This window comes from Zootoca vivipara, chromosome 6, assembly GCF_963506605.1.
Source record: "Zootoca vivipara chromosome 6, rZooViv1.1, whole genome shotgun sequence".
NCBI lineage: Eukaryota > Metazoa > Chordata > Lepidosauria > Squamata > Lacertidae > Zootoca > Zootoca vivipara.
Window position 1 is genome coordinate 4671029 of NC_083281.1, and position 27661 is coordinate 4698689.

General features: G+C 47.1%; 1 protein-coding gene across 6 annotated transcripts in view; it reads left to right on the forward strand.

The window, feature by feature from the left end:
- Positions 1-27661, forward strand: part of SBNO2 (strawberry notch homolog 2) — a 109677-nt gene that overhangs the window by 43877 nt on the left and 38139 nt on the right. For 3 of the 6 annotated variants that reach the window (XM_060275329.1, XM_060275328.1, XM_060275330.1), the window contains exons 5-12: positions 15576-15734; positions 18683-18781; positions 20906-21002; positions 23074-23234; positions 24178-24311; positions 25070-25160; positions 25673-25816; positions 26837-26954. In XM_060275329.1, the coding sequence (XP_060131312.1) occupies positions 15576-15734; positions 18683-18781; positions 20906-21002; positions 23074-23234; positions 24178-24311; positions 25070-25160; positions 25673-25816; positions 26837-26954 (1003 nt within the window). Of the gene's footprint in view, positions 1-4332; positions 4630-15575; positions 15735-17188; positions 18391-18682; positions 18782-20905; positions 21003-23073; positions 23235-24177; positions 24312-25069; positions 25161-25672; positions 25817-26836; positions 26955-27661 lie in introns of those variants that run through there. The other 3 variants (XM_060275332.1, XM_060275333.1, XM_060275331.1) reach the window with 3 other exon arrangements.

Consider the following 27661-nt stretch of genomic DNA (forward strand, 5'->3'; position numbering starts at 1 on the left):
AAACTTCGGCCCTCCAGATGTTTTAGACTACAATTCCCATCTTCCCCGACCACTGGTCCTGTTAGCTAGGGATCATGGGAGTTGTAGGCCAAAACATCTGGAGGGCCGCAGTTTGGGGATGCCTGCCTTTGTACAACGCTCTGCGAGCAAACAGGCTCCCTGAGAGGATGGCATACCATCCATTAACCTATGGTCAATTAAACAAGGCAGCCCCTGCCCCTACAGGCTTACAGTCTAAACACACACACACACACGACATGCTGGATAGCTCGGTTGGTTAGAGCACGGTGCTGAAGATGCCAAGGTTGCAGGTTCAAACCCCGTGAGGAACAGCTGCATATTCCTGCATTGCAGGGGGTTGGACTAGAGAACCCTCGGGGGTCCCTTCCAAGTCTACGATTCTACGCAACAGGAAAAGGAGAGGGAGGGAAGAGAAGAATCGGAACTCGAGCACTTATCTGGCACAGCTCAAACCAAAGATGACAGAGAGAGCTCTGCTTCCCCATCTCTCGCAGTGACATTACGTACGTTTGTTATAAAACCTTGCAAATGTAATTGAGAAGAATTGAAGCTTCTTCTTGTTGTTGTCAGCATCAGTGTGACTCGAGACACAATGGAGTGCACCTCCGAGGGTGAAATAAAACCGCTTTTAGCAGCACCGACGTGACCTCCTTTGGGGCACCAGCCTGGGCCGTGTGTCTGGAGGTCCTGGGCTGCCCAGACGACGTCAGGAAGTTATTCATGATGTTGAGTCAGAATCTCCCTTTCTTGTCACTTGAAGCTTCTCGGTCCAAGTCCTGCCTTCCAGAGTGGAAGAAAACAAGCCTGCTCCCTCTTCCACGTGAAAGCCCTTGAGATATTTGAAGATGGCTATCCTATCTCCTCTCAGTCTCCTCTTTTGCAGGCTAAACATAGCCAGTATAAAACCGTTCTTGGTTTCCAGACCCTTGATCATCTTGGTTGCCCTCCTCTGCAAACCTTCCAGCTTGCCAACATCCTTCTAAAATTGTGGTGCCCAGAACTGTGGTGTCCAGAAGGAAGAATAGTGGGACTATGACTTCCCTTGATCTGGACACTAGACTTCTGCTGATGAAGCCTAGAATAGCGTCTGCTTTTTTTGCTGCTGCATCACACTGTGGGCCTGTGTTCAGCTTGCGGTCCACTAAGACCCCTAGACCCTGTATAAGGCAATCAGATACAGGAGGTGCCGAGATCCCATGTCACCCGCGGTTTAATAGCCTAGGATGTGAAAAGGTGTTTTTATTTTATCGCTCCCCACCCTCCCTAGTTGCAAATGTAATCAGCTGACCCGACTGCACCTTGAGGCGGTTGAAGGCAAGCCTTACCTGCAAGGCACTTGTTTTCCTTGGAAGGGTGCCAAGCGCAGTAACTTTAAATTAAACCAGGCTTTAAATCACTACCAAGTAATTGGATGCACCCCATCAAATCCGCCCACATCTCGCCTGCCAGTTCCAGGACCAAAAGGAGGTGGAATAAAGCCAGATTCCATACGACACGATGCCGTGCCCTAAATCAAAATACCAGAACACGAGAGGTGCTTTTCATCTATTGATAGCTGCTCCTTAGCTTGCCGGAGGGGGGCTTGTCAGCAGCTGTTCACCTGGGGCGAGTTTAGAATGGGGTCTAGGTGAGTCTCCCTCCCACCATTGCCTTTTATCACAGAGGACCTAAAGTATTTAAGCGAGGCTATAAACAAACTTCTTGTTGTTGTTGTTGTTGTTGTTGTTGTTGTTGTTGTTGTTGTTGTAATAATTCGTTACCCGCCCTTCACCCTCCCAGGCTGGGTTGCAGCAATTAGAATGCAACGTTAATAATAAAGTGCAATATTGCACAATTAATATTATTTTTAAAAAAGAAAAATTTAATTAAAGCAACACATCCCCAAGGACACCTTGTGGAATCTTATCGGTGGTACAGTCATACCTCGGTTTAAGTACGCCTCGGTTTGAGTATTTTCAGTTTAAGTACTCCGCGGACCTGTCTGGAACGGATTAATCCACTTTCCATTACTTTCAATGGGAAAGTTTGCTTCAGGTTAAGTACGCTTCAGGTTAAGTACGGACTTCTGGAACCAATTACACTCATACCTCGGGTTAAGTACGCTTCAGGTTGAGTACTCCGCGGCCCCGCCTGGAACAGATTAATCCACTTTCCATTACTTTCAATGGGAAAGTTCGCTTCAGGTTAAGTAAGCTTCAGTTTAAGTACTCCACGGACCGTCTGGAACGGATTAATCCACTTTCCATTACTTTCAATGGGAAAGTTCGCTTCAGGTTAAGTACGCTTCAGTTAAGTACAGACTTCCGGAACCAATTGTGTTTGTAAACCGAGGTACCACTGTATTTCATCGACAATCGGAATGAATTTCAGGCACCAAAAAGTCATCCCTTTGGAGCCGTCTGGCCCCCAAATGATAGCTGTAACCTTGGTTTAAGGAGCAATTTGGCGTATGGTTTATATATCTTGAGTTTCTAACCCTGCTTCTGTAAAGGTTCAGTCAGCTGAAGTTTTAGTTGCCGGCTCAACTCCTGTTTGCAAGGAGAAAAGCCTGAGGAAATGAGTCTAACCTAATATAACGGTTATTCACAAACCCATAAGGAAAGCGACCTTATACTGAGTCAGATTGAACTGGCAGCAGCACTCCAGTCTTGCCTGGAAAGGTTTATTTCCCCCAGTTTTCTTAATTTTTTATTTAAAAGATTGTTAGTCTTTTAAAACAAAACCCCTGCGTTGACCCTGAGCTGCCATGTTCCCCTTTAGAAATGACAGCGCAAGATTTGTAAAGAAAGTTCTGTTTTTACAATAAACTTTTATGGAAAGTTTTTCTGAGTAAGATGCAATAAAAATCACACTGATCTAAGAAAGAAAAATAGGAAGAAAGAAAAGAAAGTGGAGGAAAGGAAGAGAATAAAGAAGAAAAGAAAAAAGAGGAAAAGAGGAAAAGGAAGTGACAAAGTCCTCTATCAAAATTAAGTTCTGATTTAAACAGGAGGTGGCCCTTATGCAGAGTCAAATCGTTTTTTCCATCTAGCCGGTTTGCAGTGGCTCTCCAGGATTTCAGCAGGGAATTCTTTGGTCGCCAACCTGGCACCCAGAGATCTCCACGTGGTCACAATTCAAAAAAGCGCACCTGGGGGATTTCTAGCACTGGTACCTGCAGATGCCGCCGGGGACGGAACCTGGCTCCTTCAGCATGCCAAGCATGTCCTCTGCCCCATAGGTGTAGCACCAGGAAGCTGGCACGCGGCAAGGAACATTCGGCGTTTAACTGGTGATGCTTTTTTCCCCTTAAATGCTGTTTTGTTTTATTTTTAAACCCGTGCCTCTTCTAATTGCAAGCCGAGGGCAACTTTTGACCTGTGCAAACAGCAGGCCCCGATCCTTCTCGTGACATCCCATTCTCTTGCAAGAGTACAAAAGCGTAGGTGTTCGTCATGCGTACAGTATTTTTTTAAAAAAACAATCAACCCACTATCCTTCCAGAAATTGCTTCTTGCATGTTCATGATTCATTCTGGCTTGCGTCCGTTCAAAATACCACTTCCACAGGCCGCGTGAACCAGTAGCGTGACACTTTTTTTCTTTCTTTCTAAGGACCTCATTTTCTGGTGCATATTGGGAAAGGTGCTTTTTGCAGGCTCTGTTATGGCTTTTTTTGGGGGGTGGGGGAACCGCAACAAGGATCAGTTCCTGTTAGGCTCTGCTTCCCAGAGGTCGGCATGGACAGCGTGGCGAGAGTTGTTATTCCTGTTGTTTAATATTATTATTATTAATAATAACAACAACAGGACGATGCCACCCTGATAGCAGCTGTTTGGGGCTGGAACGGAAGCTTCTAAAGTTCCCTTTTCAAGCCAGCCTTTGGCGGCAACACCCCAGGGGCCCGCCTTCTAAATTTAGCCTTTATTATTTGGTTTGCTCTTTTCCCAGGCGGTGGGGGGTGGTTGTCGGCAGGGAGGGGAAAACACAACTTTTAAAACTAACACGGGCCCGAGCGGGCTTGGGGATGGAGCGCTGGGGAGAGAAGCGAGTCTCGCTTTTGGGCCCCCGAACCCAGCCCGGCCCCAAACCCCGTTCTGTATCCTTTTGTTTACAGTGGCTCTGTGGTTTAAATTACACGACATACAGTAATTCTGCTGTCATTGCCAGTAATTTCACTGACTTACCAGGCAGCCTTCATTTCCTGAAAGTCAGCCGGGCTGGACTTAGAGGAAGACAGCACCCTCCTCTCCTTGACTAAGCCAATCCGATCGCAGTGGGGGTGGGAGGGTGGGGTGGGGTGGGGTGGGGGGAAGAGACCGGCTTTTTCTGCCAGGCTGTCTTCATCAGACAAGCCTCTTCTTCCTCCTCCTCTTCTTTTTTTTTTTGCACCCTCCCTTTCTGTAATTCCGTGCCAATTCTTTAAGACAATTTAAAAACAAAAAACCCCAACCTTCCAATGCTCCTCTCCTGACAAGCCGGCTGTCATGAGGCAAGACTCGTCGCCCTTGGGTGCCGAGAAAGTCCGCTTCTCCTCTTTGCCAGGGAGCAACTCGCCTCGCCCTGCCTTCCATGCTGGCTTAATATGTCCCAGATGCAGTTCTGGCTCAAGTTTGCGTCGCTCTTCAAGGTAACTTTTTGAAAAACATTTTTTTTAAAAAAAAACAAATAAATAAATTGTGTTGACATTTTTTACAAACATACACACCTTTTTCTGTTTGCAGTGGGAGCCACGCTTTGCATTCTTGCCATTTCAGAGTCGCGGGCACTTTGAATGTTGTGTTGTCTTAAATTTCAGGGGTTTCCCTCCCTCTCCAGGGTGCTTTGCTTGTTGTGTGGGGGGGGGGGCAGAAGAGAATCTGCCAAACAGCGGCAATTGATCAGATGGTTGCAAAGTCTGCGAAACTTTTTATGGAAAGATCGGTGGAAGTCTCTCTCTCTCTCTCTCTCTCTGTGTGTGTGTCTGTGTGTGTGTGTCTGTGTGTTTGTTCTGTGCCACGGGCAGTGTTCAAGGAAGCAAGAACGGGATATTTTATGGAGAAAACCATTTGTCAGGGTGAGGTCTGGAGAGACGGTCAGGAAGCGGGGGCTTCTGTAGCAAGCAAAAGTGCACAGGGGTGGGTCTGCGCAGCTTTGACAACCGGCTCTCCAAAGAGCCCGCGCTTTGAGAAAAAGTTTTTCAGCCCCCAGAGCGGAGAGGGGAGCAGCTGCCGGCCTCGATGTTTTTCACTCCTTCCCTGGCTTCCGACATCCAGCCGCCAACAGCCCTACTTGACTGCCACTGTGGTGTTCGTACAATTACAATGCACCCCCCCCCAATATCGCTTGCTTTCTCTCGACTTGCAAGACTTTAGAGCCTTAACTTTCAGGGGTCTTGACAATGGGTACAGCCGGGAAACAGGGGCAGGGTTAATACAAGGTTAGGGGGACCTGGAAAAGAAATACCTCTTGATTTGGGTGTTCAGTCATCTTCCAAGAGTCTGCAACCTGTCTTTTATCTGGATGGGGTGTGTGTGTGTGTGAGTGTGTGAGTGTGTGTTTTAAACTGGTCTCCAAACATTGCCTTCTGGCGCCTTACTGTAATTCATTTCTCAATTAAGTTTGCTTCCTGCTATTCCTCCCGTTTCTGGGAAGCGCCGTTTGTGAGGATTCCCCCCCCCCAGCCTATTATTATTATTATTATTATTATTATTATTATTATTATTATTAGTCTTGTGAGATTTGGTAGCCTTGCTGGTTGTACGTGTTTTGGGGGTTCCAGAGTCCTGCAAGCAGGATATGAAATGTAGAGAGCCCTGTTAAAACCTAACACAGCCTTTCTCAAACTCAGTTCCCTGGCTGTTGTTGGACTACAACTCCCATCCCACACAGCTACAAGGACCAGTCAGGGGTGATGGGAGTTGTAGTCTGACAGCATCTGGCGACCCAAGTTGGAGAGAGGCTGCTAATAGCTTGGATCCAGACCCTGGCGTGCTTAGAGGAGACCTTTTGTAACTAATGGGGCTCAGGTTACTCGTGAACTAACTAAGTCCTATTGATGTCACACTTTGAAAGTGCTAGACTAGGATAGTGGCAATGGTCAGGAGTCCAGGTTGGGCCATTGGCCTGATCCAGCAGGCTCTTCTGGTGGGTTCGAATCCTGGGCTCATTGCTTCCTCTTTGCCTGACTCAGAGGGCAGTTGCAAGGGTGAAGTGCTTTGTGTCCCTTAGGAGGACGCAGGAACGTTTGCGGTGAGGCTGAGAGTATTCCCGCCAGTGAGGTGCAACTCTCGACGAAATCAAGCAAAGAAGTCTGTTTCTATTAGTTATTACCAAACTTTTTTTTCCGTATCCTGTTAGGTGCCCAACACAGCTTGACTGGAAGTGAACAAAAAACTAATTGGGACAAACTATGGCTTAAAATGCAAATTAGACTCACTTCTGAGTGGGGGGTGCCAGTGATTCAGTTTTTGAAACTACACCAGTCTCTTCAGGCAGCAAACGAGGTGTTCTGTTTGACCTAGAGGCTGCCATAGCCCCCCACATCCCAGAATGGCAGCTTCTGCTTTTAGCGTTCCCCTATTTTGGCTTTCTCTATGCTGGTTGTGTGTGAAGTTCCTGGTCCCCCCCCCCCCACAACGTAGCGCAGTTATGGAAAGCTGAATTTTGAATGTGGACATGGGCACATTTTCATCCCAACACCCCTCAGAGCAGTTTTTGCGCTCGATCGACACCGACTAGTGTCCGGGACCGGGAGGAAATGCGCTTAATAAGCTTGCCTCTCATCTCCACGAAGTACCGTAATTCCACCCCGTTCCTTGGACAGATCGCAAATGCATTTCCTGGATGAAAGTCCACATTCATGCAGGGGATATCTAAACCATGGATCTTGCTTGCAAAAGATGCCAACTTGAAAAGCTTTAAAAGAGGATTAGGCAAATTCATGGAGGGGGGGGGGCTGTCAATAGCTACTAACCCTCACAGTTGTGCTCTCTGCCTAGGGGCAGATCCCCAGTTGCTAGAAACCACAGGAGGTGAGAGTTGAAAGTTGCTCCTGTGCTCGAATCATAGAATTGTAGAGTTGGAAGGGACCCCGTGGATCATCCAGTCCAACCCCCTGCAATGCAGGGGTGTCAGGTAAAGCATCCCTGACAGGTGGCCATCCAACCTCTGCTTAGAAACCTCCAGGGAAGGAGAGGCCACCACCTCTCTTTGGAGTCTGTTCCAGTGCCGAACAGCTCTGACTGCCAGAAAGTTTTTCTGGATGTTGAGCTGGAATCTCCTTCCTTGTAATTTGAAGCCATGGGTTTGAGTCCAACCCTCCAGAGCAGGAGAAAGCAAGATTGCTCCGTCTTCCATGTGACAACCCTTCAGATATTTGAAGACGGCTGACATGTCTCCTCTCAGTCTCCTCTTTTCCAGGCTAAACATACCCAGCGCCTTCAAATATTCCTCATCAGGCTTGGTTTCCAGACCCTTGATCGTCTCGGTCGCCCTCCTCTGCCCACCTTCCAGCTTGTCAACATCCTTCTTAAATTGTGGTGCCCAGAAATGGACCCAGTGTGGTCTGAGCAAGGCAGAATAAATTGGGACTGTGACTTCCCTTGATCTGGACACTAGACTTCTGTTGATGCAGCCTAGAATAGCATTACCTTTTTTTCTGATGCTGCATCATCACACCGTTGGCTCATGTTAAGCTTGTGGTCCACCAAGACCCCTATATCCTTTTTGCATGTACCACTTGCGGATTTCCTACGAGGAGCATCTGGCTGGTCACTGTGAGAACAGGATGCTGGACAGGGGGGGGGGCACACTGCCCCAATCCAGCAGGGTCTTATTCGGTTATGTTCTTCGGTTTGCTTTTGGTGGAGATGTGGCAGGAGAATTCGTTGGGCTGAAAACTGCTCGATCCCTGCCCCGTGCATCTTTTCCCCATCCTAATGGTCATCTTGAACTTTTGTCCACTGCGGCAAAGCCTCTCCTCTTTCGCCAGCCTTCTGCTTTTCCCGCAGTCTCTCTTGCTCAAGGTGCAGAATATCAGGGCATTTTTGCCTTGCGTGGAAAGCACACAGGAAAGGTTTTTTTAACAACTTCTGCTGCCCGACCCCGCCGCCTGAATCCTCTTCACAGGGTTAGGTTGCAGGTGTTGTTTGGGCTCTTGACGCCCAGCAGCCAGCAGGCCCAGTGGTCAAGGATGTTGGGAACTGGACTCCCAGGCTTTAGAAACTCAGATATATATGTTAATCACTCAAAGGCATTTTAAACCTAAGTTAAAGTTGCCACCATGGAATGTCTAGATGCCCCCCCTTCTCATTTTAATAAAATTTTCTGTTTTGCAATTTAGAATACTTATTTAAACATCCTTAAAATATTGATGACTTCCCTTCTTCCCTTTCCATGGTTCATTTTGCATATCATAAATCCCTGCATATTTTGCATAAACTAAACCATTCAGTATTCCATTATTGCATACGTCAAAACTTAATTTACACTGCTGAATTTATCTTAATGCCGCCAATGTTTTCAAGTGTACACAATTCTCCCCCCCCATACATTCAATAAACGTTTTCTAATCTTCTCTAAATGTATTTTCTTCTTGTTCTCTTATCCTATATGTTAAGTCTGCAAGCTGCGCATATTCCATCATCTTAAGTTGCCATCCTTTGGTTGGGACCTCTCTTGTTTTCCATTCTAGATGCCTTTTTTAAACCATGAAATTTATTATTATTGTTATTCATTTCATCTCTATACTGCTTTATATTTCAAAGAAGAAATCGCAGAGCCATTTGCAACACATTCAAAGATCAAATCAAACAATCCAGAATAAAACCGATTTCAAGCTTCACATGAATTATTTCAGATTCTTCTCTAAGGGACATTTTGCTTTCCCCCTATAATTATTTACCTCCTTAATTCATAGAGCTCCCCCATAGCAGAATGACTCTAGGGAGCCAGTGGGGTGTAGTGGTTAGAGTGTTGGATGAGGACCTGGGAGATCAGGGTTTGAATCCCCACTCCGTCAGGAATCTCATGGGGTGACCTTGGAATCAGTCACGGCCTCTTCACCTACCCCGCAGGGTCGTAAGGATTAACGGAGATGGGGGGAGAACCATGGAGTCCTTGGAGAATCCTGGGGGATTTCATACACTGGCTGTGAGCACTTAAATGGCTCAGGACCCCAATACCTCAAGGACCGCCTCTTCCCATATGAACCTACCCAGACCCCGAGATCACCTTCTGAGGCCCTCCTTCATGTGCCTCCTCCTCGAGAGGTCCGGAGGGTGGCAACACGAGAACAGGGCCTTCTCTGCAGTGGCTCTCTGTCTGTGGAATGCTCTCCCCAGGGAAGTTCGCCTGGCCTTTGCCTGACTTGATCTACGTCCTATAACCTGTCTAAAAATGCTGGCTCTTTGGGTTTTATTTTATTTTATTTGGTTTCTGGTTTTGTTTTGATTTTATGTGTTTTATATTTTATGTGAACCGCCCTGAGACCTTCAGGTATAGGGCGGTATAGGAATTAAATAAATAATAATAATTCCTTCTCCCCACCCCGGCCCAACTCCCTGCAGATCATTCTCGCCGCAGTTTGGTCCACCTGAGCCCAGAGTGGCTGTAGCAGAATGTCTGTCATCTGCAGGCAGAGCAGAGTAAGATCACAGAAAGCTCTCTGCCAGTCTGTGTAGACCAGCTTACTTTAACCTTGGGCGGGGGGGAGTCCCCAGATGCGGGCAAGACTACAAGTCCCATCACCCACAGCCAGCTTTGTCGAGGATGATGGGCTTCGTAGTCTGCCCGCTTCTGGAGACCCTTCAGTTTGAAGAACGCTGGTGAGCAGGACAGATCCAGGACAGGTCTGACTCGGTGTAAAGCGACTCGTGGTTCTTTTATGGCCCACGGGGCTAGAATATTGCTCTGTTTCTGGGCGAAGGCTGGATGCCCAGGATAGCTTGCCAGCTTCCTGTGTTTCATCTCCCACCTCCCACCTGTTAGGCTGCTCCTGAAACGTTCCTTCAAGCACTCAGTGAGGCTACTCGAGGGTAAGCAGGGTAGCTCCAACATCCCAGAACCAGGCCAGTTGGACAGGAATACCCGGTAAAATGGGTGTGTTCGGGAATGAGTGTTTTTTTATTGTTCCTCTTCTGATTTCCCACATTCCTGGGGTGGTTTTTTATCTTATGAAATGATGCCTTCTGATTCCTTTGTACCTGGGCAAAGTCCCCTTGTTTTTTAACCTGTTCCAGGGGACTTGCCCAGACAGTACAATGTGCTTGGTTTTGTGTGTGTGTGTGTGTGAGTGAGTGAGAGAGAACGATATCTAGCACAACACAACTAGGAGGGTTGCGATAACATGCCAAGCAATTTATATTTCTATCCTGCCTTTCAGGACTCTAGGCAGCTTGCAGAGATTAAAACGACGCAGGCAAAATACCCAAAGCTAAAAACGGACGGAAGGCAATGGTTAAAAAAAGCAAATGAAGCTCTTAACTAGAATTAAAGCAATTTAAACAAACCCAACTACATTAAAATGCAGATAATAAAAACACCACTATTGAAAGCCCTTTCCTGAAGAAGGAAAAAAGTAGTAGTCTTGTTGGAACAGAACTGGAAGGGGCAACAAGGAAGGACCCAGTTTTGCTTCTCTACGAAGGGAGTTCAGATAGGCAAATTCACTTGTCGGTCTTGTGGGGAAAGCCATTATCAAGCATGTCAACCTGCCGAAACCTCTTAAGTTTCCAATAAAGGCAGCAAGGGTTCTGTCCCACCTTACAAGGTGACGCTGTGGTCTGAGCCTCTTGGGCTTGCCGACCGGAAGGTTGGCGGTTCGAATCCCCGTGACGGAGTGCGCTCTCATTGCTCTGTCCCAGCTCCTGCCAATCTAGCAGTTCGAAAGCACGCTGCTGCAAATTGATAAATAGGTACCGCTGCAGCGGGAAGGTAAATGGCATTTCCATGCGCTCTGGTTTCCGTCACAGTGTCCCGTTGCGCCAGAAGCGGTTTAGTCCTGCTGCCCACACAACCTGGAAAGCTTTCTGCAGACAAACGCCGGCTCCCTTGGCCTGAAAGCGAGATGAGCAGCGCACCCCCATAGTCGCCTTTGACTGGACTTGAACCGTCCCGGGGTCCTTTACCTTGACCTTGCTGGGGAGCGTGTGTGTGTGTGTGTGTGTGTGTGTGTGTGTGTGTGTGTTTGCAGTCAGGGCTTTGCTCGCTCCGACAAAAAACACCGCTAAGCACTTTGCTGATTTAATCACTCCTGCGAATCGGTTAGCATTTGCTGATCTAGTTGGCTCCAGGACTTGATTTTTCTTTTGTTTTCTTTGTTGTTTCCTTCTGTTCTGTTGGATAAAAACAGTGGTGACCACCCCCCTTTTGTAATAGCATCTTAAAGGGGATGGCCAGGATTTACGCAGGTCTTCCATGAATTTTTTTTTTATTTTTTATTTTACCAAAACACTCTGGGTGGTCACAGCTATGGAATTCCTAGGGCTGTCATACATCTGGGTTTAATAATAATAATAATAATAATAATAATAATAATAATAATAATTTATACCCCGCCCATCTGGCTGGGTCTCCCCAGCCACTCTGGGCAGCCCCCAAAAGAATAAAAAAGCGCTAAAACATCAAACATTAAAAACTTCCCTAAACCAGGCTGCCTTTAGATATCTTTTAAAAGTCAGGTAGTTGTTTATTTCCTTTACATCTGATGGGAGGGTGTTCCACAGGGTGGGTATCACCACCGAGAAGGCCCTTGTCCGGGAATCGGGCAGGAAATGGCTCCTGGGCAGATTTTTGCCGAATCGGCAAAATGTATGGGAAAACTCAGGTGTATGTCAAGTAGGGTGATTAAAAAATAAAATAAAAAGCGCCCCCCCCCATTTTTTTGGTGGGTGAAAGAGACCCCCCAAAAGCTTAACTTTGATCTATTTATCACTTTTGGGAATACGGCAACTCGAGGAATTCCTGCGGCAATAAAAGCGATGGCACATTTTAGAAAGGTCAGCAGGGTCCGGGATGGTTTCTGATTGGACGGGGGACCTCATGTTGAGATTTCCTGCATTGCAGGGGGTTGGACTAGATGGCCCTCGGGGGGTCCCTCCCAAGTCCCAGAAAGAAGCAGGATGTGGCTGTGCTTCAGTGGTGGATCCTGTGCTTTGCAGGTTGAAGTCTGGCAGGTTCATTCACAAGCATCCACCGTCAAAGAAGTTCTCTGTTTTGGTGATGGGTTGTTTTTCTTTTAAAGATCGTCTCTGGATTAATATTTTGAAAGAGAGGGGTGTGCATGTGTAATTCTGGAAAGCTCCTCCTTTTCTCTCTGTGTGTGTGTGTATATATATATATATATATATATGTGTGTGTGTGTGTGTGTGTGTGTGTGTGTGTGTGTGTCTGTGTCTTGTGAGGGTTGCTGCTGCTGGCTTTTTGCATCTTCATTTCAGGTCTTGTGATTTATGTGGAAATCGTTCAGCTTGGTTGCGTGCTTTTCAGCGCTTCCTTTGTTGTTCATGGCTGATTTGGCCATGTTGCCGTTGTGCGCTTTTTCATGTTGTAAGCTGCCTTGAGCATGGTTTGAAACTCTGGAAAGGTGACATGCAAATGAAATGGTGTCTCTGTGTGTCTGTACAATCACACACCAGACTTCAGACTCGTGAATTCCCCCCTCTCCCCTTAAATTACTAAGGTCTTCCATCTGCAGCCAGGAGCAAACCAGGCAGTGTTTGAAATGCCCCCTGTTCTAGGCGCATTTTGCGACAGGGAATTCCATTAGCATGAGCAGTTCTGAGCTCTGGATGCAGTACCGCGCCTAAGATTTCAGATTAAAACTGCAGAGTTGGAAGGAAAGGAGAACCTTTTTTTTTGCCTCCCCACTTCCAGCTACTCTCTGAAGACTGGAGAAAAGACCCTCTCGAGAATATTAGGGGGGTGGGCAGGGGTAGGACTAGACCGTGTGAAAAACGAACATAATATTTTAGCTGCAGTTCCTTCATTTTCAGCTTTGTATTCTTGTTATAAAAAACGTGTGCCAGCCCTAGACATTCCATTGTTGTGCCCATACCCTAGGTTTAAGGTGTCATTTAGCTCCTAACACTGAAAACAGGTGTGTATGAGTTGTCCAATATCCATCAACTTAAGAGTCAGGTTGCCCCCGTGCAGCCGAGAACCAAGCCCTTTTTGCGCTGACGCACAACAGGGCCTTTTTTGGTGGTGGCTCCCCAAAGGTGGCATGCCCTCTCTAGCGAGATGTGCCTGCCTCCATCATTATTAACTCTCGGAGGTCCATTGAAAACTTTCCTGTTTAACCCATGCATTTCCTGGCAGCTCGGTGATCATTGCAAGGAAGAACACTTTCAGCTGAAAACCTGTGCTTTTGTTCTTCTGATTTTTTTGTTGTAAAAAATTGTGTATCGGTTTGCCTCCCTGTGCTCCTTGGGGAGAGGTGGAAATTTTATAAGCTAATGAATTTCCATACAATAAATCTGGGGTCCCCCCCCATTTCTAGGCCCCAAGGTCTTTGGAAAGGAGGAGGCCCTTCTCTCAGTCCCACGCTTGGTGGGGATGCGGGAAAGGGTCTTCTTGGTGGCTGCTCCTAGGCAACTTTGGAACTCCCTGCTTAGGGAAGCCAGATTGGCTGCCGCCTTGCATGTCCTCCTGCTAGCAGGGGAAGACGGACTGCTTTTAATAAAAGGGCTTTGAATGAAAGGGCGACCAAGTGAAGATGCCTGGGCGCCAGGATGGAATCCGTCGCAGGAGGGCCAGCTTGGCCCCGCGACCGTGGGTGCCATGCAACATGCATAGCCCTGGCACCAGAATTTGTGGGTCCCCATCTGCTTCGTGGGGAATTTTGTGGGTGCTCTGGCACCCAGGGCCCGCGCGGAGTTGGCACCTGTGGTCTGACATCTCCACCTCCTGGAGGTACATTCCTTAGATCTTGACTGTTTCCTCATTTTAGCAACACATCTTGTAGAATCTTATCAGTGGTATTTCATCTGCACAATCAGAATGAATTTCAGGAACCAAAGAGTCATCCCTTTGGAGCCGCCTGGCCCCCAAATGGCAGCTGTAACCTTGGTTTAAGGAGCAATTTGGCGCATGGTTTATATGTCTGAGTTTCTAACCCTGCTTCTGTAAAGGTTTGCAATGAGAAAAGCCTGAGGAAGAGAGTCTAACCTTATACCTTGGATCCCAAACGCCTTGCGAGTCTAATGTTTAGGCTCCCAAACGATCAAAACTCAGAAGTGAGTGTTCCGGTTTGCGAACATTCTTTGGAACTCAAACGTCCAACTGGGCTTCCGCGGCTTCCTGCAGCCAATCAGAAGCCGTGCTTTGGTTTCTAAATGTTTTGGAAGTCGAACGTACTTCTGGAACGGATTCTGTTTGACTTCCAAGGTACAACTGTATACAGGTTGTTCACAAACCCAAACCCATAAGTGAATACAGGAAATCTACCTTATACTGAGTCAGACTGAACTGGCAGTAGTTCTCCAGCCTTGTCTGGAAAGGTTTATTTCCCCCTGTTTTCTTAATTTTTTTTATTTAAAAGATAGATAGTCTTTTAAAACAAAAACCTCTGGATTGAACCTGAGCTGCTGTGTTCCCCTTTAGAGACGACAGTGCAAGATTCAAAACGAAAGTTCCTCTCTTTTTTTTACAATAAACTTTTATTGAAAGTTTTCCACGTGAGATACAGTAAAAACCACACTGATCTAAGAAAGGAAAACAGAAAGAAAGAGGAGGAAAGGAAGAGAATAAAGAAGAAGAAAAAGAAAGAAAAAAGAGGAGAAGGAAATGACAAAGGCCTCTATCAAAATTGAAGTTCTGATTTAAACAGGAGGTGGCCCTTATACAGAGTCAAATATTTGGTCCATCTCTAGCCTATGCCGGTTTGCAGTGGCTCTCCATGATTTCAGGCAGGGAATTGTTCGGATGCCACTGGGGATGGAACCTGGCTCATTCTGCATGCCAAGCAGGCCCTCTCTCCCATAGGTGTAGCACCAGGAAGCGGGCACGCGACGAGGAACAACCAGAATACCCGGCGTTTAACTGGTGACGCTTTTTTCTTTCTTAGTTGCGGTTTAGTTTTAGTTTTAAACCCGTGCCTCTTCTAATTGCAAGCCGAGGGCAGCTTTTGACTTGTGAAAACAGCAGGCCCCAATCTTTCTCATGACACCCCCTTCTCTTGCAAATATAGAGCCTCCGACACGCCCAGCGCCTCCCATTGAATTCTATCGGCTGGATGTTGCTGTTGCTGTTATTTATTAAATTTATATACTGCTCTCCATCTGTAGATTTCAGGGTGGTTCACAACATTTGGGGTGGGGGTGGGGAATCACGGAATAATTAGCAAGATGATCAGTAAAAGTATCTCTGAAAACACGATTAACAAACCAACAGTCCTTCTCGGGTGGTTTTTAAGCAGAGGTTGGGTGGCTGTCGAGGAGTCTTGAGTTGCGGTTCATGCATTGCTGGGGTTGGGCTAGATGAGCTCTGGCAACCCCTCTCAACACTTCAAGTAGTCTGTGATTCAGTGTTCTGGTGGGTTCCAGGGTGGCACAGCTGTATTTCACAATTCCCCCCCCCCCCGCTCTCTCCCTCCAGGATTCTACGTTCCCCACTGATCTCTCCAGCAACTCCCTCTTCTCCTCCCCGGCCGACTCCCTCTCGGACATCGCCGACGCTCAGGAATTCCTCCCCGCCGACAGCCTCAGCCGCGTGCCGACGATATGGGACATCACCCCACAGCAGAACCAAATAGAGGTCCGTCCCTGGCCTTCCCACCCTTTGCTCTGTCGCAATGCCTTCCCGTAAACTTCACACAACCTCCTGCAATCATTGGCAGCTGTGCTCCTAACTTCCTTTCCACTGCCCCGTCTGGTGAAACCAGGCACTTTCAGACTTGTCTGTACGAGCGGCACCGATCGGTGGGCCAATTAAATCAGCCTCCGCTGGCGACGATAGGAACAAAACCGGCAGCTACCTGCAGGCTTGACGCGGCTGGGCTTTGAAACACGCAAAACTTCCCCTACTTTTCTCTCCAACTTCCTGTTGGTAATTGTGACTCAGGCTTCCAGTAATGGAAGAGGCTTTAAAAAAGAAAGAAAGCAAGAAAGCAAGCAAGCAAGCAAGAAAGAAAACCACCCTTTTAAAAAAGGGAAATAATTACAGTGTGTTTGTGCCTGCCTGATCTTCCCATATATCACTTCTGCTTCAGGAATGCCTCGCAAACCTCTCTTGTCTCAAAGCCGTTTTATAGCCATTTGGCTTCCGTAAAGTCTAAGGAAGAGGCACTTCGGTCTGGAATATTTGTAGTTGTTATGGGTGTGTTTGTATGTCTAGGGAGGGCTTGGAATATGAAAATTCCCTGGGTGACTTTGATTACCCAAAGCCCAAGGGTGAAGGAGCGCAGTTAGGTTGGTCACATTCTTTCGGACTAGAAACCAGATACCGTGTTTCTCATATTTTAAGTCATCCCTACAAAATAAGCCATGGCAGGATTTTCCTGAGTTGAAGAAATATAAGACATACCCCAAAAATAAGCCGTAGTGGTGGGAGCAGGTCTGGATGGCGCCATGGAAGAGGAAGATGCCTGTAAGCGCCCGGAATCGGCTGCTGCTGCCCCTCCAAAATGTCCAGCAGCATGCACCGCGCCAAGCGCTGACCCGGCGGCGGGACGCAGCAAGAGCCGCAGCGCGTGCTGCTCCGAGCCCCGACCCGGCGGCGAGACCCGGCAAGAGCCTCAGCGCGCGCCGCGTGGAGCCCCGACCCGGCGGGACCCAGCAGCGTGCCCTGCTGAAGCGCCGACAACGCGCGCAGCAGCCGCCAGCTCCGGGCGCCGAGCCGCGACAGGAAGAGGAGGGACGCAGCGGGACGCAGCTACAACGACAAAAAACACCCGGCCGAGCCTTCATTGGCCGCCGCGGCTGCCACTCGCTGGTCCCTCCTCTTCCTGTCGCGCGCGCTGCAGGTCCCGCCGGTCCCGCTGCTGGGTTGGCGCTTGGCGCTGGCGCTGCTCCGAGCCGGGATCCGGCAAGAGCCTCAGCGCGCGCCGCGTGAAGCCCCGACCGGGCAGGACCCAGCAGCGTGCCCTGCTGAAGCGCCGACAACGCGCCCAGCAGCGCAGCAGCAGCCAGTTCCGGGCGCCGGACAGGGGAGGTACCATACTGTAATTTTTTAAAAAAATAATAAGACACCCCCGGAAAATAAGCCATAGGCTTATTTTCTTGAGAATAAAAGATTATAAGACATGACTTATAATATGAGAAACACGGTAGATGCACAATCTCTCTCTTTACGACGCAATTACAACTGGCCCAGAAATGTTGGGAGTCGTAAGGTGATGAGGAAGGAAGAATTGGGGTTTAAGAATAATCAGTCATCATTACAGTGGTACCTTGGTAGTCGAACGGCTTGGCTCTCAAACAAATCGGCTCCCAAACGCTGCAAACCTGGAAGTGAGTGTTCCGGTTGGCGAATGTTTTTTGGAAGCCGAACGTCCGACACGGCTTCCGATTGAGCGCAGGAAGCTCCTGCAGCCAATTGGAAGCCACGCCTTGGTTTTTGAACCGTTTCAGGAGTCGAACGGACTCCCAGAATGGATTAAGTTCGAGAACCAAGGTACCACTGTATTAGTAATAATAAATAATAATCGAAATAAATGCAATGGGAAAGGAAGAGAACTAGTGAAGTGTGGGGTTCATTATTTATAGCTTGATTTATTTTACACGATATCCTTATTTTATTGCTCGCCCTTCATCCTAAGTAAGGTTGAGGCAATTGCAAAATAATAAATAATAATAATAATAATAATTTATTTATACCCGCCCATCTGGCTGGGTTTCCCCAGCCACTCTAGGCAGCTCCCAGCAGACTATTAAAAACATCATAAAACATCAAACATTAAAACCTTCCCTTAACAGGGCTGCCTTCAGATGTCTTCTCAAAGTCAGATAGAAGAGTTTGGATTTGATATCCCGCTTTATCACTACCCTAAGGAGTCTCAAAGCGGCTAACATTCTCCTATCCCTTCCTCCCCCACAACAAACACTCTGTGAGGTGAGTGAGGCTGGGAGACTTCAAAGAAGTGTGACCAGTCCAAGGTCGCCCAGCAGCTGCATGTGGAGGAGCGGAGACGCGAACCCAGTTCACCAGATTACGAGTCTACTGCTCTTAACCACTACACCACACTGGCTAGTTGTTTATTTCCCTGACATCGGACAGGAGGGCGTTCCACAGGGTGGGCGCCACCACCGAGAAGGCCCTCTGCCTGGTTCCTTGTAACTTCGCTTCTCGCAGCGAGGGAACTGCCAGAAGGCCCTCAGAGCTGGACCTCAGCACACTCCTCTGTTGTTCCCTGAGACGGACGAATGCCGACCGGCATCTCCATCTGGCCGGCCCCTCCAGCTTCCTTAAGCAGGTCAGCGGAAGAGCTCATTTATTGCATTTATCTCCCACAGCAACAGCAAAAATCTTTCAATATAGGACAACGAGAAAACATCTGTTTTAAAGAAGCACTATCCCTATTGCATCTCCAACAGATCGGTACCTTAGATAGCCCTTTTTAAAGCAAACGTAATGGGGTCCAGTATATTCTAAATATTATTTTTTTGTTGTATGAGCCTCAGTTTAAGTCTGGGGACACCCTTGTAATAGCAGCTCAAACAGCCTCTGTCTTTATTCTTCTCCTGTCTTTCCCCTTTCCTCCTCAGCGATTGCCTCCAGATTTGGAAGGCTTAGAAGGGCTACAGGGCATGGACAGTCACCTTGCAGCCGCTCCTGAAGATACCTCTCTTCTTTCCACCGTTCAGGTGAGAGGGGCGGTTTTCTGCAGGGTCTCGGAGACTCATTTCAAGTCACGGTTGTCTTTTCTAGAACCATTGAATGCCATAATAGACTCTGTAGCCCGTTCTGATGCCACATTTTAGAACAGAACCTACACACAGCCATATATTCGTACCATTCCCATTACAGTGGTACCTCTACTTACAAATTTAATGCGTTCCGAACACGCATTTGTAAGTCGAAAAAAATTGTAAGTCGAATCCCATAGGAATGCATTGGGAGAAAAAATTCGTAAGTCGAAGCAACCCTATCTAAAAATTTGTAAGTAGAAAAAATCCTATCTAAACCGCATCCAAGATGGCGGACGGAGCTCCGTTCGTAAGTAGAAACATTCGTAAGTAGAGTTATTTGTAAGTAGAGGTACCACTGTACTTTGCTTTCCCATTCCTGGGGACTTTGGTAATACTTCCTTGAGCAGGAATCCGTTTAACTTTTTGCATTAATATAAAGAAATACAAAACCAACATACCAAAATGAAGATAATTTCTAGAGGCGGATAACAGGCAAGTCATATCTAATTCATGACCATCATTTTATACATACAAAAGATGCACAAAGCAGTAAAAAAACCTCCAAGCCTCTATCCAGTAAGGCAGTGTTTCCCAACCTTGAGTCTCCAGCTGTTCTCAGACTACAATTCCCATCATCCCTGACCACTGGTCCTGCTAGCTAGGGATTATGGGAGTTGTAGTCCAAAAACAGCTGGAGCCCCAAGGCTGGGAAACACTGCAGTAAGGAGACCTTACAGGGATTTATGAAATACTATCTAAAATAGAGGCAGTGACGCTTGAAGAGGCTGGCTGGCTGATGACTGTTTTAAAGGCTTCCTTTCGATTTGGGGACTACAAAGTGTTATGCAGAAGACTAAACATTCATATTGTTAGTGGTGAACAAGGCAGCAATCCTGCACACCTACCTGGGAGTAAGCCCGGTTTAACTTTGGGGCTTACTTCCCAGTAGACAGGCATATGATTGCAGTGTAAGTGACCCACGTGCTGAGAAGAGAGTTTCCAGCGTATCAAACAAAATAATTTAGGGCAGAGCATGTATACTAACAACCGCAGGTGAAGCAGGCCACCCCCCAAATTACTTTGATAAATGGGCTTGAAAATGGGAGAGGTTAACAGGCACACTAATACCCGGTCCTCTTGGAGGTTTGCATGGGTGCCTTTCATTATTTCCTCTTTGCAAACAATGCGAGGTTTTACTGAGCTTAAAAGTATTTTCACCCTGCGGAGATCGACAGCGAGACCGTCTCCGTACAAGAGATGGCACAAAAGGAAAAAGGGGTTGGGTTTGGAGGAGGAGGGGTGGGGAGCAAGCTCAGGTGCTTGTCTCTGATTTCAGAGTTGTCTTTTAACAACCATTGATGGATTTGGTCTGTTGTGTTTCTAGGCTGCTTTTCATTCAGATGAATCTCAAAAGCGGCTCACAAAAAATTAATAAGGATAACATAGTAAAACAGAATGGCTCAGTCGGTAGAGCGTGAGACTCTTGATCTCAGGGTCGTGAGTTTGAGCCCCACATTGGGCAAAAGATTCCTGCATTGCAGGGGGCTGGACCAGATAACCCTTCCAGCTCTACAGTTCTAGGATTCTATGAAATACCGAATAAATCACATGATATAATTAACGTCACCGATAAAACGATTACAATATACAAAAAGCTGTGAATGAAACAGGAACTAAGTAATAAATTACAGCGAAACCCCATGTTACATGACTGACAGATCAATACGGCATTTATATTCTGTGAAACGGTATAAACAACATGAACAAAACAGCAGTTAAGAAAAACTGAGCTAAGCACCGCTAGGTTGATCGGTGGCTGCTAGCCACAATGGAGGCACAGTCGGAGGCAGCGATGCTTCCGAATCCCAGTTGCTGGAAACTGCAAGAGGGGGAGAGTTGCTCTTGGGTTCGAATCCTGATCACGGGGGTTTCCCATCAGAGCATCTGGTCGGCTGCCGTGAGAGCTGGGTGCCAGGGTGAGATGGGCTCCTCTTAATGCTCCTCCTGGCTTGCATTCCTTGGAAGGTGCCTGCCTAACATGTTTGTGACTCTCCCATTTCCCCCCTCTTTCCGTTCCAGTCCCAAACTCAGGTAGAGGAGGAGGAAGAAGGGGACGACGAAGAAGCGGAGGAGCTGGGCCACGCGGAGACGTATGCCGACTACGTCCCTTCCAAATGTAAGAGGGGCGCGAGGCCCTTTCCTTGATAAATGGTTTTTTAATAAAATAATAATAATAATAATAATAATAATAATAATAATAATAATAATAATTTATTTATTTATTTATACTCCGCCCTCCCCGGCCAGGGCTGGGCTCAGGGTGGTTAACACCAAATATAAATTAAAATAAAACATAAAAGAAAAACAACAAAAACAAACAAACAGTTAATTAAAATACGGCTTAAAATACAGCTTAAAATGCAGCCTCATTTTAGTAGTAGCCCATAAATCAAGACCACAAAGGGAGGAAACATCAGATATTCACCCGAGCCAGCTATCCATGCTGGTCCTACATGGGCCAGCAAAAAAAGCCAAGGGAAAATTTCTATACCAAATCCCATATAAGGGGTCAGAGTGAGTCTAGCCGAAGGCCAGGCGGAACAGCTCCATCTTGCAGGCCCTGCGGAAATATGTCAAATCCCGCAGGGCCCTAGTCTCTTGTGACAGGGCTGAAAAGGCCATGGCCCTAGATGAAACCAATCTAACCTCCTTGAGGCTCAGGACCTCCAAAGTGTTGTTATTTATGGACCTTAAGGTCCTCTGCAGGGCATAGCAGGAGAGGCGGTCCCGTGGGTACGGTTTCTATTTCTTTATTCCAGCCAAACAGGTTCCCAGAAGTAGCTCATGTAATATCAGAGTTGTGGCACAGCTAGCACATTTTATTATTACTACTACTACTACTACTACTACTGTGGTACCTTGGTTCTCAAACTTAATCCGTTCCAGGAGTCCGTTCCAAAACCAAAGCACTTCCAAAGCCAAGGCGCATTTTCCCATAGAAAGTGATGCAAAACAGATTAATCCGTTCCAGACTTTTAAAAACAACCCCTAAAACATCAATTTAACATGAATTTTACTATCTAACGAGACCACTGATCCATAAAATGAAAGCAATAATCAATATACTGTACTGTACTATAAAATAAATAAGACCGTATTGTAAATGATAAAAAAAAAAATTAAAAATATTTCCTACCTGCACTGATGATAGTCCTTGTTTGGATGGGTTTTTTTTATCCATTTCCGCAGTCACACAATCAGTCAATTAATCAGCTGAACTGGGTTCCACACAGTCACAAAAACAAATGAACTGAAAAAGCCTCAAAAACAATAAATGCAAAAGAAATAGCAAAAACAAAAGCGCCAAACTTATTCCGTTCCGGAAGTCTATTTGACTTCTGAAATGTTCAGAAACCAAGGTGCTACTTCTGATTGGTGCAGGCACCCCAGAAACAATAGCCGACAGCCGCATTGGATGTTTGACTTCTGAAAAACATTCAAAAATCGGAACACTTACCGTATGTTCTGGCGTACAAGACGACTGGGCGTATAAGAAGACCCCCCAACATTCCCATTTAAATATAGAGTTTGAGATATACAGTGGTACCTCTACTTACGAATAACTCTACTTACGAATGGAGCTCCGCCCGCCATCTTGGATGCGGTTTAGATAGGAGTTTTTCTACTTACAAATTTTTAGATAGGGGTGCTTATACTTACGCATTTTTTCTCCCAATGCATTCCTATGGGATTCGACTTACAATTTTTTTCGACTTACAAATGTGTGTTCGGAACGCATTAAATTCGTAAGTAGAGGTACCACTGTATTCGCCGTATAAGACTACCCCTCTTCCTACCGCGGGCGTCCCGGACGCCTGCAGCTTGCTCTTCACCAGCTTGCCCTTCACCAAAATGTCCGCAGTGCCAGAAATCACTTCTGCGGCTGCTCAGGAGCGATTTCTGGTGCCGCTCGGCGAGCCCCACCGAATAAGACTACCCCCAACTTTTGAGAAGATTTTCCTGGGTTAAAAAGTTGTCTTGTATGCCGGAAAATAGGGTACTTGTGGGTTTTCACTGTTTGGGAATCAAGATGTTTGAGAACCACTGTATTATTATAGTATTATTATTATTAATCACCCTCCCTTATGCAAGTTGGAGAAGGCCGTGATTAATCGCAAAAACACTGCAGGGAGCAGGGGTGAGAAATGTCAAAACAGCTGATAATTCCCCCCCCTTCACCTTTCCAGCCAAGCTGGGGAAGCAGCACCCCGACCGCGTGGTGGAGACAAGCACCCTCTCCAGCGTCCCCCCTCCGGACGTCACCTACACCCTCTCCCTCCCCGGCTCAACCGCTGACAACGGATTACTCTCTGCACTACAGCTGGAAGCGATTACCTATGCCTGCCAGGTATGCGGGAAGTGATTATTTAGGCCTGCCAGGTATACAGGAGGCAGTTACTTAACGCCTGCCAGGTTTGCAGGAAGCCATACCAGAGCTGGCCAGCTCTGCACTGTCAAGTTCCAGTTAGGTTTGTAATAGCAACATAGGAAGCTGCGTTCACAGTTGTCTGTGGTGACCAACACTGCTTTAGCCTGTTTAGATTTTTTTTTTAAATCGGGCACCCTTAAGTGGTGATTTAATGTCAGACGCTTTGGGCCACTTTGCGAGAGGAAGCGAATGACAAATATAAATAAATGAACTGCAGCAGTATTCTATGCTTCGTGCAGGAGGTGGAAGAATTCATCTGTTTAGAAGAGGCATTCTCTCCTGAGAGCAAGGAATGCCTCACCTTCGATCAGGAGGATCAGGAACTTGTATCCCCCCAGATATAATTAGAGGAATTTAGGAGAGGCGTTTTCTCCTGAGACCGAGAAATGCCTCTCCTTCAATCAGGGATGGGGAAACTTGTATCCCCCCCAGATATAATTAGAGGAATTTAGGAGAGACATTCTCTCCTTAGAGCGAGAAAAGACTCTCTTTCGATCAGGGACGGGGAAACTTAACATCCTCCAGATATAATTAGAGGAATTTAGGAGAGACATTCTCTCCTTAGAGCGAGAAAAGACTCTCTTTCGATCAGGGACGGGGAAACTTAACATCCTCCAGATATAATTAGAGGAATTTAGGAGAGACATTCTCTCCTGAGAGCGAGGAATGCTGTTCCTTCAATCAGGGATGGGGAAACTTATAACCCCTCCCCCCAAGATAGAGGCATTTAGAAGAGGCATTCTCTCCTGAGCCACTGACTGCCTCTGGCTCCACAACTTCTACAAGGCTGTGCCCCCACCCCTGCAGTATGTCGCCACCCCTCCCCTCCTAAACCCCCCCTTTCCCTTTCCCGGATCTGCAGCAACACGAAGTCCTGCTCCCCAACGGACAGAGAGCTGGCTTCCTCATCGGGGACGGCGCTGGCGTTGGGAAAGGCCGGACGGTCGCAGGGATCATCTTCGAAAACTACCTGAAGGGGAGGAAAAAGTCCCTGTGGTGAGTGTGCAAGGCGTGTTTCGAAGGTTCGGGCATTCAACCAGGATCTCTCTCGGCGCTCTGGAGGGTCAATGAGGCCGTTGCGCCTGCAGGAATTGCATCGTGGTGTTTATCTTCTCAGCAGCCATTTTTGTGTGTGTGTTTTTTTGGGGAAGAACAGATGGTGGTGTCTTAATATGCCGCGAAGCGGGACAGTCCCTTTTCTCACCACCATATTATCCCTCCCAACAAGGCTCGCCGAGGCTTGCATTGTATTAAGCAGAGGGTGGGGAGACTGGGAACCTTTTATTTTATTTATTGCATTTCTGTACCACCTTTTCTATTCCCAAGTAGCTCAAGGTGGTGTACATGGTTCTGCTCCTCCACATTTCATCCTCACAACAACCCTGCGAGGGAGGGATTCGAACCCAGGTCTCCCCAGGACATAGTCTTAATACTATTACACCGCAGAGGCTCGCTCTCTGTGTGAAAACAAGTATATTATACAGTATAGGGGAAATTTATTGCAGTGTTCAGAGTGCTGGACTATCCCTGGGGAGAGACCAGGGTTCAAATTGGCCATGAAGCTCACTGAGTGACCTGGAGGGGACCGCCCCTGTCTCTCAGCCTAGCCTGCTTCGCAGGGTTGTTGTGAGGATAAAAAGGGAGAAGGGCTGTGTTTTCTTCCTGGCAGCCTCTCAGGAGGCAGGGCCAGAGACAAAAGCAAGCGGGTTTTTTTTTTACCTGAGTACTTCAAGTTCCCCGCTCTTGTTTGTCAGGTTCAGCGCCTCAAACGATCTCAAGTACGATGCCGAGAGGGACCTGAAGGATATCGACGCACCTGACATTCCTGTGCATGCTTTAAACAAGGTATGGAGCCATCTCTCTCTCTCTCTCTCTCTCTCTCTCTCGTTCTTATTAGATTTTACAAATTCCTTGACACTCAGCATCACAAGTAATAAAAGTCACACAAGGTTCTTCCGAATCTCAGGACTTCCCTCCTCCCCTCTGTGGGTCTTTTAGGTAACTTTTCCAACTGCGTATTATGAGTCGCATCTAATTTGCAATCCTCCGCTGTATCTAAAATCAATGTATCATTGCAAGAGTTAATTTAAAACGCTGCCAAAGAGTTCAAGTGTTTGCGGAAGCATTATCCCTATTGCATCTCCCAACAGTTACATACCTTTATAGATGCAATTATATGCAGGTTGTTCATATGTTGAGAGCTTGTATAAGTCTTCAGTCAGGTCGGAGAAGGGAGCTGCATTCTTATTTTTCCACCCCATTCTTGCCGAAATGCTGCCAAGCCAGAGATCCTATCATTTCCACACACCCCACCCCCAATTAATTTCTTCTCTCTCTTTCCCCCCTCCTGACCATAGATTAAATATGGTGACACAGCTACCTCGGAAGGAGTCTTATTTGCCACTTACTCTGCCCTCATCGGCGAAAGCCAAGCCGGTGGCCAGCACAGGACCCGCTTGAAGCAGATTCTGGATTGGTGCAAGGAAGATTTTGATGGTGTTGTATCCTAAGAGAAATAAATCGGGCTCTGTGCGTGTTGTTTGTGCATGTCTTTCTGATGGTGCAACACTCCAAGCCTCTCGTTTAGGGAAGCCCTGTTTAAGGAAGCTTTTAATCTTTAAGAAATTAGTGTATTTTAATATTTCTGTTGGAAATTATTATTATTTCGTTATAGCTCCGAAGGGCCTTCCATTGCATATTTCCCTGCAGGGCAGCTGGGGGGGGGGGAATAACTTTAAATATCTGCTGCTGTGTAATTTTATTTTTTATTTGAAATATTTTTATTGGTTTTGTAAAATAAATTGCACAATTAAATTTTGAAATAGAACAAGATTTTTCCGAATCTTAGAGGACTTCGCTCCCCTACTCTGTGGGTCCTTTTAAGCATCTTAATCGACTGCATATTATAGGTCATCTGGATTATAGTCCTCCAATGTTTCCAAAGCCTTTGTAACGTTGCAAGAGTTATTCAGAGCATGCCAACGAGTTCAAGTGTTTACAGTGTTCTTTCAAATAATGTATTGGCCGGAATATAAGCCGCACCTTTAAAATTGGAGATGGGGGAGGGGGAGGGAAAAAAAGTAAAAATAGCCGAATATAAGCCACTCCATTCCTCGCTGCTCCGGGAGGGGGGAGGGCTTTCCCCTTCCTCACTCTCCCTTCCCGGCCTTGGGAGAGAGGAAGGGGGACAGCGCAGAGAGCTAGCGCCGCTTTCCCGCAATCCTGGCGCTGTTTGGCCCGCAATCCTGGCTGCATACCGTAAGGTCATGAATATAAGCCACACTTTAACTTTCACAGTTGGAATTTGGGGGGGGGGGAGTGAGGCTTATATTCAGGCCAATATGGTACAATCGATATTTATCCCATTCTCTGTTGAAGTTTCGGTCTTCTCGATTCCTGATTTTCCCAGTCAATCTGGCCACCTCTGCACTGTCAAGTAGTTTCACTTGCCAGTCCAGCTACGTAATTTGACTAGCTTACTTGCATTCCCCCTTCTATCCTTAACGAATGCTCACTTCCAGATTGTGTTTGACGAATGCCACAAAGCCAAAAATGCCAGCTCTACCAAGATGGGCAAAGCAGTATTGGACCTGCAGAACAAGCTGCCTCTCGCAAGGGTGGTTTATGCCAGTGCCACAGGTGAGTTTGCGGCGGGCGGGCGGCTGCTTTGAGAACCTATAAGTGGGGGGGGGAGGGTATGCCCATCATGGGTTGCTATCATGAGAGCATACCGGTCAGTAATCACACAGCTCAAAGTCGGAGCTGACTCTCGTAGCAAAAACACAACCTGCACAGACTTGGCTGAATGTCACGCCTAATGAGCAGAGCGGCTCCTTCCTTTTGGCGGTTGCTCGATCCTCCCAGGTCAAACATGTCTGTCCTTCAAATAAGGGGGCAGCAAATAATAATAATATAATAATAACAATTTATTACTCATACCCTGTCCATCTGGCTGGGTTTCTCCAGCCACTCTGGGCGGCTCCCAGAATATTAAAAACATCATAAAACATCAAACATTAAAAACTTCCCTAAACAGGGCTGCCTTCAGATGTCTTTTAAAAATAGGATAGCTGCTTATTTCCTTGACATCTGATGGAAGGGCGTTCCACGGGGCGGGCGCCACTACCGAGAAGGCCCTCTGCCTGGTTCCCTGCAACCTCACTTCTCGCAGGGAGGGAACCGCCATGAGGCCCTCTGAGCTGGACCTCAGTGTCTGGGCTGAACAATGGGGGTGGAGACGCTTCTTCAGGTATACTGTGCCGAGGCCATTTAGGGCTTTCAAGGTCAGCACCAACACTATGAATTGCACTCGGAAACATACTGGGAGCCAATGAAGGTCTTTCAGG